General features: G+C 45.0%; 1 protein-coding gene across 2 annotated transcripts in view; it reads left to right on the forward strand.

Moving 5' to 3' along the window:
- Positions 1-7726, forward strand: part of DTX2 (deltex E3 ubiquitin ligase 2) — a 120698-nt gene extending 112972 nt beyond the window's left edge. For both annotated transcript variants that reach the window (XM_082247717.1, XM_082247718.1), the window contains one exon: positions 7393-7726. In XM_082247717.1, coding sequence (XP_082103843.1) covers positions 7393-7617 — 225 coding nt within the window. In that variant the 3' untranslated portion in view covers positions 7618-7726. The remainder of the gene's footprint in view (positions 1-7392) is intronic.
- The last annotated feature ends 1526 nt before the right edge of the window (positions 7727-9252 follow it).

Raw genomic sequence — 9252 nt, forward strand, 5'->3', positions numbered from 1 at the left:
GGCCGCTGTTTGAGGAGACCGGTGGTCTACCTCGAGGGTTTTTTCTGTTGGTTTTGCAGTTGAGTCTCATCCTTTTGTCTGATGAGCCTTTAATGCTTCTAGTTGGCACCGGTTGGGCCTTCTGGATTGGATTTTGATTTCCGTTAATCCCACCCCTCATTTGTGGCACTGCTTTGGGACGTCCCAATTTGATATTAATCAAAGAGGACTGCGTCTGTCAATGAGCGACAGAGAAAAATGGATTTTTGTAAGAACTTACCGTAAAATCCTTTTCTCTTAAGCTCATTGACAGACGCAGTACCCGCCCCTCTATTTTTGAGTTGGGTTGGGTTAAATTCTCTGACACTGCTTTGTGACATAACTGACATCCTGTAGCAGAGAGATAGAGGATATACCCTCTGGGACTGCCCCTAAGGTGTGGCCAGAACGTTTTCTTCTGCCTAGTGTCCTACTCCTGTAGAGGGCAGTATAACCCAATTTGATATTAATCAAAGAGGACTGCGTCTGTCAATGAGCTTAAGAGAAAAGGATTTTACGGTAAGTTCTTACAAAAATCCATTTTTGTGGCTAAAACACAGAAATGCTTATCCTTTCTTAGGCAGTACAATCGACATTCCATCTGTGTGTGTCAAGCTTAACCACTTCAGCTCCGGAAAGGTTTTACCCCCTTCCTGACCAGGCCATTATTTGTGATACAGCACAGCGTTGCTTTACTGTAACTGACAATTGCGCGGTTGTGCGAATTTGTACCCAATCTAAAATTTTTAATTTTTTCACAAATTGAGTTTTTTCTTGGTATTTGATGGTTGTTTTTATTTTTTGCGCTAGAAACAAAAAAAGACTTTTGAAAAAATTTTGAAAAAAAATATTTCTCTTTCGTTCATTGAAGGAGACAGCTCCTGTCATTCATGACCATTGGGTCATGCTGCACCCTACAGGGGTAGGACACTAGGCAGAAAAAACTTCTGGCTACACTCATGGGCAGTCCCAGGGGGTATAATCCCTCCCCTTGCTATAATCACTCAATTTTTTTTCTGCCTAGTCAGGAGTTTCTTCCTAGGATCTTTGGTCCTTGCAAAATTTTTTAGATAGCAAATTTTTTCCTCCTGAATTTTTTCCTGTGAGATCTACTATTAACTGCCGGACTAGGCGACAGGGTGGATAATCTAGATCCAGTGGTCACCCCAGTCATGCCAGCGAGCACGCGCAAAGCTCAGCTCCGCGCTAGGTTGGCCATGACATAGCCCCACTGGACGGGGGCTGGCCATGCGAGTTAAACGTCTTGTGAGGTCGCATACGACCTGGCCTCGGCCTGAGTCGCAGTGTTCCTCCTTGCCGACAGCCCCCTATTTCGATGGAGAGGAGGATCTGTCTGGAGCGGTGCCTACCTGGTTGCTTGTATGGTGAGTAGCTGTCCCCCTCTACCCCTGGAGGGTTTTGGGGTGGGTGTGGGCCCCTCCTTGGGATGGTCAGACCCCTGGGTTCCCCTCCTTCCCCGCAGGCCCTCTCTTCCTTGTCAAGTCCCTTATCCTGTTGTGTTGCCCCCCCAAACATACTCTGGGGATGTATTTTTTTTTGGGTGGTCTGGCCACCTTCCTGGGGTGGGGGCAGGGTGCTAATGGCGGTGGGCACCGGCGATCGATTGTGCAGGGAGGGGTTGTACCTGGTGGGGGCTCCTGCAGGGCCCCCCATCCTGCCTGGATCTGTCCTGAGGCCTAGTCCCCTGATTCTGGGTCCTTGTATGCCTCGTGGTGCTGCCATTTTGTTGTAGCCTGTGTATTCCTATGCACTGTGGTCATGTTTGTGTAGTCCGGTGGCCATTTTATTGTGGTTTTACTATTGCAAATAGCGGCGGCCATGACAGTGAAGCCCTGTGGGCAGCGGTGGGAGCTCCTCCTTATCCCCTGGACCTGACTTCTGGATCATTTAGCTTCCTGATCGCTGTGCAGAATTTCCGTGTGCTTGCAGTTGCCTGTGTCGGCGGGTGGTGAGTCTGGTGGAGTCCTCTCCCTCTCTGCTGAGGATCGCTCTCTGTCTTGTGCTTGGCGACCAGGTGGTGCTGCCAGCGCAGTGGGGGTTGTCCCTTAGCATAGAGTGTTACACTTTTTGTGGGGTCCCCCTGGTGACTCATGGAGTCCTTGAAGCACGTTTCCCCACCTGATCCCCTCTCTTAAGGCATAGGGGCACTCTGGGTCCCAACCATCCATCCATGTACTAACGGCGGTCCTGGAGTCCCTTGTGTGGAGGCAGTTTGCGGGTGATGGGCTTCCAAAATGCGCCCCTCGCCTTCCCCTGCCTCAACTGTCTCCTTAGATCCTGAATCTGATTCGGCTGCCGCATACGTGGGTCATCCTGCTGGGTCTGTGACCACATGCCTGCAATCCTCTGTTAGTGAGGATAATTCCTCCACATCTCCACATGAAATGGCGCTGGTAGATCCACGGATTGTATATCTGTGCGTGAGACCCTGAAGATGGAGGACGCGGCTGAAGCTGCAACGGAGGCGCGGGTACCCTTTGGCACTCGCAAGCCACCCAGAGCGGCAAAAGTGTTTCCTTTACTCACCTATTTTGACAGAATTGTCGCTAAAGAGTGGGGACAACCAAAACGTCCCCGTGGGGTTCCTAAACGCTTTACTAGGTGTTACCCCTATGAGGAGTCTCTATTTAAGAAGTGGACTCTTCCACCAGTGGTGGACCCTCTGGTTTACAGATTAAACAAGGCAACCATGATTCTGGTGGAAGAGTCCCCGGCCTTTAAGTATCCGGCTGACCGGAAGGCAGATGCTGTGGCCCGCATTATGTACACATTAGCAAGTTTGGCAATGAGACCGGTATTTACCATCGCCCTAGTGTCGCAAGCTCTGACTGAGTAGCTGAAGCTCCTACGCTGTGACCTGGAGGGTGAACAACTTCCTCCTGCCATTGCTGAGTTGGCCAACCAGCTGGTCCAGGGGTTACAGTTTATCTGTGATGCCTCCTTGGATATGGCTCTCCTGATGGCTCGCCTCTCTGTTTTGGCTGTGCTCATTCGGCGTGTCTTTTGGCTTAAGTGCTGGTCTGCGGACCAGATTTCTAAGAAGGCCTTGAATGATCTTCCCTCTAAAGGAGATCGTCTGTTTGGAGCTACCCTGGATGATATCATTAAAGGTCTTACAGGGAGGAAGGCTACTAAGGGCAAGGAAGCTTGTCGTAGACGTGGGCCTTCCTTTTCGGCTCATAAGAAGTTTTTTCGTCCCTCAGGCTCGACTGACAAGGGCTCGAAGCCTTTCAGGGCCGCCTCTGTTGGCTCCAAACGAATCTGGTCTGGCATCTTGAGAGAGGGCTTCTCCAGACCTGCAGACAAGGCTCCTTCAACATGAAGGTGCACCCTCACCTGTATCAGGGGTGGGGGGATGTCTTCGCTGGTTTCCGGACCCGTGGACTTCCCTGGTGCAAGACAAGTGGGTCCACAAAGGTATTTGGTTCGGTTACAAGATCGAGTTTCACTGTTTACCCCCGGCAAGGTTTTTTCCTTCCAATCTGCGCCTGCCTGCAGACTGGTTACAGGGTCTGTTTGGGGCGGTACAAGACCTGTTCCTTCAAGAACTGATTGAACCGGCCTGGACAATCCGATCCAGCAGAGTCAGGGTACAAAGGAGTCTCTGATATGGTGGCTTCACTCTCCGGTGCTTTGGCTGAGAAAATCCTTCCTCCTCTTGTATTGGACAGTGGTCACCACGGATGCCAGCCTGTCCGGCTGGGGAGGCGTCCTCAAGAAGCATTCTGCTCCAGGGGATTTGGAGGCTGGAAGAGTCCAGACTACCGATCAATGTGCTGGAACACCGAGCATTCAGACTGTGCTTGGATCATTGGACGGAGCGTCTTCAGGGATGCCCTGTGCGTATTCAATCTGACAATGCCACGGCCGTGGCTTATGTCAATCGCCAAGGGGGCACAAGAAGTGCCCTGGCAGCTCTGGAATTAGGCGGCATTCTAAGATGAGCAGAATGGTTCGTTCCAGGCTTCTCGGCCGTACACATTCCTGGGGGGGTGTCTCGGCTCAACAGAAAGGTGAAGAGATTTGTGACTCGATCAAAGATGCCACAGACGCACTAGTCAAGCTCAAGCTTCTGCCCAGACTCCTATGCAAGATCGAGGCAGATGAGATTCCGGTCATCTTAGTAGCCCCGGACTGGCTTCGCTGGGCTTGGTACGCTGATCTGGTATGGCTGGTCACCGATGTTCTTTGGAAGTTTCCTCTCAGGGAGGATCTGCTGTCCCAAGACTGCTTTACAGCCGCTGGCTTTGACGGCTTGGTGCTATAGGATAGATGTTTGTGTGAGTCGGTGATTTCTACGTTTCACACGATTTCTGTGTTCTACTAGGTCAATGTTAAGGCCACCTCCTTATTCTAGTTTTGGGTATAAAGTTCTCTTGAGGCTTGTTGAGCTACTGGCAGGTTCCCGTTCTTGATGCTCTCCTTTGGCCTGTTAATGTTTATTTTCTGTGTTGCCCAGTAAAGTTGCATTGCCTTTGAATGTCCTGAAAGTTTAAAGTGAAGCTCCAGTCTCTTGACTGAAAATTTTAAAGTCAGCAGCTACAAAAACTGCAGCTGCTGACTTTCAATAAACAGCCACTCGCCTGTACTCACTCCAGTCATGTTCTCCCTGTGTCCTTCTTCGCCGACGCCTTCACTATGGGCACCCGTCTGTGACAGCTTGCAGCTTCACAGGTGGGTGCCCACTGCAAATGCGCGAGCCGGGTGCACACTGTGACTAGTCCCCAAGCCTTCAGGGACTGGTCATGTGTCCCAAAATAATTCAGGAGGGAGGGGGGAAGGAGAACTTGGCTTAAGTGGGAGCAGGTACCTGTCAAAATCAGGTACCTGTCAAAATCGGGTACCTGCTCCCCCTCTCTTCCCCTAAAAGCTCCATTTCACAAACTGGAGCCAGGGAAGAGGCCTTAAAGCTGAACTTCCTGTTTTAGGTGGAGCTCCGTTTTTAAGACTTATCATGTCCCTCAAAGTATGAGAAATAAAATAGGATTTTTGTACTCACCCACCCTGTTTATGATCATGCTTCGCAGTACTGGTTTGCTATGGATGGAGTCATGCTGGTTGTGGGTGGGGTTATCCTGTGCTACATAATGTATGTATTTTTTTTGTGGTGTTTTTATTTTTTAATTTTATTTTATTGGTGTCAAAGCTGTGCTTCTTTAACCCATTTATGCTGCCACCTCCCAGCCCTTTTAAATCTTCTAAATACTGTGAGGCGGGCATTCGGGTCATGTGACCGATGTGTTTGGCTGTCACTGCGATCACACGGCCTGAAAGCTCCCGGTAGCAAGTATGCATTGGGACCTTTGTTGGTGACTGTGCGGGGAGCGCAGAAAAGTGTTTACATAGGTCCCCATATATGCAACCTCTCCCCATTAAAGCCCACCCGTGGAGAGGCCTTATATATGCATACCAAAATTGGGAAGAGGTTAACTGCAGTACAGAAAATGAGGTCAGATCCTAGCAGAAGGAAATGCATATATTTTTAAACAGGTAGGGAACATCACAAGTTTCAGCTGTGAGTTTACTGGTTTGTCTTTGCTATTCCTCTGAATGCATGGTCCAGTTGAAAAGTGGTCCAAACCTGTACCTTTCCGCTTCCCATATGGTACCGATGCTGAACTGAAGTAAGCAAGGCTAGTTATCAAGCTATGATAATAGTGAAAACATCCGAAAAAGATTATCCAGAACTTTCCTGGTTCCTTGAAAACCACACACCCTTTTAAAAATGTAATCTCCTTTAAAGTGATTGCAAAGGATCACCTTGTAAAACAACACATTTATTTTAAAATAGAAATGAAAGGCAAAGTATATGGAAGAAAAAAAAAAAAGGGGGGGTAAAGTGTTAATATTTTTTCTGAGCACATTCCCTCTGTTCTCAGCTGCAAAAGAGCTGGGGGAGGAGAAGTAACATTACACTGATCTTTCCAGTGAATAGCTGTGCAGGGGAGGGGGGTGGTTGTCGAAACAAGTCTGATCATTGGAGGAGAGCACAGCTCCTGCTTGGTGTGGTCAGGTTTTATTTGGAAAGCAGAGGGACTGACAGGAACACCAGGGATTTCACATAAAGGAAGCAATACAAAGAGAACAGGAGACTTTTTTCATACAAGTATATAGTATAGCAGGCACATAGCAGCAATCTATGAAATGTCAGGTGTACATATTCTTTGTGTTTTATAAGCTGTTTTGCCAAGGTAGACATGGATATCTGGTGATGTTAGAGCAGTGTTTTCAAAGTAACTGTGCATATGTAGAAACGAAAAGCGAAGTCATGGTAGCACAGCAATTATTTTCTGATTTTGACATGGTGAGAAGGAATAGCAACCTATATTTGCTGTTTAATTTCACTAAGAGATGTGGTGTTTTTCTACAACTGCTATGAGGTTATTTTGTGTAACCGGTAAATAAAGCTTATTGGAATTTGTCTTTCGTTTGCTTAAATTGGATCTGTTTATTTAACTGTTGTTTGTTTAGCTGCTTTGAATAAATGGTGCCACCTACTGGCTTCCTGAAAGCGCTGCATAATTTGATGACTAGCTAAAAAGTGACTATTGATAGCATTTACCAGTTAAATAACTTAAAACACTTACTCCTCAAGCCATTCTTTTACATAAAATTTAAAAAAGGGTCTGAGACTTTGCAAAGCAGCTAAAAGTTACTTTTGTAGGGTTTTTAAGGGAATAAATGATTGATAATAAATATCAGTTTCACTACTGAGTTTAAGCTGATAACTGGAAATCACTCATTCACCACTTAATTCCCTCCAAGAATCCAGTGGTCAGTTTAATGCTCAGTAGTATTTTCTTGTAGCTGCATTTCTCATTTACTTGTTTATGGAGAATCCATCTGAGGAGGGTAACATAATTTGGCTTTTTAACGGGGATTTCTGGAAGTTATGTTCCGCCACCAGGGTTTCAAAAAAAGAGCGACAGATACAGCTTGTCAGCAATTGCACAAAACAGAAATATTTCATGGTATCTAGTTTACCTTTATGTACTGCCATTGTGTGATGGCCAAAGAATACCATATAATGCACACCACACAAACTCTAACAGCAAATAGCCACACTGTTTTCACAATATATAAACCTAGTTAAATACAAAATAATGAAAATAAACTCAAATCTAACCCATGAAAACATTTAAATTGGCAAAAATATTGTATTGTGTGTTTGTTATTCAAATTTCACTGGTGTGTAAAACAAAAATATAAATTTTAGCAAACTTTTTCTAATAGGGCAGATATAAGAAATCCCTAAAATATTCAGGAAAACCTCTTGATTGAAAAAAAAAAAAATCACAGTACTATAGCAACTGGTCAGTTTGTAAAAATGTAATTTTTTTTTTTTTTTTAAAGGTACTAGAGCTTCTAAAGGTTGCCTGGGCCAGGCGATTGGTATTCACCATTGGCGTTTCAAGCACAACGGGTGAATCTGACACTGTGGTGTGGAATGAAATCCATCACAAGACGGAAATGACCTCGAACATGAGTGGACACGGTTACCCTGATGCAAACTATCTGGACAATGTTCTTGCTGAGCTTGCTGCTCAGGGAGTGTCAGAAGACTGCTTAAACATGTAAAAGACTTTCTAGCTGGCTGCCTACTTGTGATTTTGTTGGGGGTGGCGTTCAGTTAATTTACACGATGCCTTAAAGTTATGGTTTTAATTTTGCATTATATATATATATATATATATATATATATATATATATATATATATATATATATATATATATACATTTTGCTAAGCAATATGTATCTATTAGGGGTTTACAAAAATGCTGGGGAAATCTTTGGTTTATACAAGAGTAGCATGCAAGCATATTACCAACCCTGCAGGACAGGGGCCAACCATTATAAGTGTTCCATTTGGTCTTTCCCAACATGTGTTCATCATTGTGAGATGTCTTCTACAGATGACCTACACTCAAAAAGATCTGTTTGTTTTGGTGTTCCAGGGTATCGGGGCAGCCTGTGTGTAACAATTTGAATCCCTTCTGCAAATGTCCAGGATCAAGCAGGTTTTCCCCAGTCTTTGTCCTTGCCCACACATAATACTGCTGTCTGACTTTTACATGAAATTATTGGGGACATGCATAAGGACCTGCTGATTGAGACAAAAAAGCAATATGCAAAAGCACTAGCCACCAGCAATTGATCTGACTCCAGTAAAGTGAACGTAATGGCTAGGGGTTACTGTACGTAGCACATAATCGTTCCTGTTTGTACAATCTTTCAAAAAAGACCAAAAATATCAGGCAGACTACTGCAGTCTTAGCTGCAGTGTGTGGAGATTGCCAGGAGGAAGTTCACTTTGCTGGATTTTCACATCAGGATTGCAGAAGATACCTATTTCTTATGAAGTCTGCCTATTACCTATTTACCTGGCTCTGCACCCCCATAATACCATCAAAGAAGAGCCAAAGCTAATTTCCCATTGATTTTAATGAAAAATGAAATCTTTAGAAAATTAAAATGCCCTAAATATTCACCTGAATCTGGTCAAGTGATGGGCCAGATCCTTAGTCTTCTCTTATAAACTGCAAAGTGCTAGGATCCTTCTTTGGATTACCATGATGCTGTATGGTTATGTGGACACCATCAATTGGCTGTCCATTGTTGGGTACCCCACAGCTTTTCTGAAGACTTCAGGAGTGGTAACTGGATCACCAGTCTTCATTCCCGGAAGAGGTGCTGTGGAGGGTCATGTGATATACGCGAATTCAAGTGAGTAAACCTAAAGCTTGGCAATGGTTTTAAAAATTGTGAATGGGTTTTAAAGGGATGGGGTGGGAAGGATAGAAATTGCAGCAAATTTGCCTGGGTATGGCCTTTAAAATGTTAGGCCTTTTAGGAACCAAAGCTCATTTTAGACAGTGTTTTTGACCGCTATATTGCTATTACACACAATTCAGTTTGACCCTCTTCCTTGATTCGTAGCTGCTGTAAAGGGATTTGCAACATTACAGCCTAGGTACTGCTTCAGTTCATCATCTCAAAGACAGAAAGCTGTGAGTTTACCAATTTACTTGTTGATCGCTTTCAGTAGGCTTGGGCAGAAGTCTGTTTTCGGACCATTAGTGGAAAAGAAAACTTAGTGTAACTTTACATTTCATAAAACTGTCAGAATTGCCTTTCCCATCACATTATTGTTGTGGTCAGTTTTTTACCACCAGGTAAATCCTGCAAAACAACTTCTTTCCTGTCTTTTTCTA

The sequence above is a fragment of the Pelophylax lessonae genome, assembly GCF_965119305.1.
Source record: "Pelophylax lessonae genome assembly, chromosome: 2".
Lineage (NCBI taxonomy): Eukaryota > Metazoa > Chordata > Amphibia > Anura > Ranidae > Pelophylax > Pelophylax lessonae.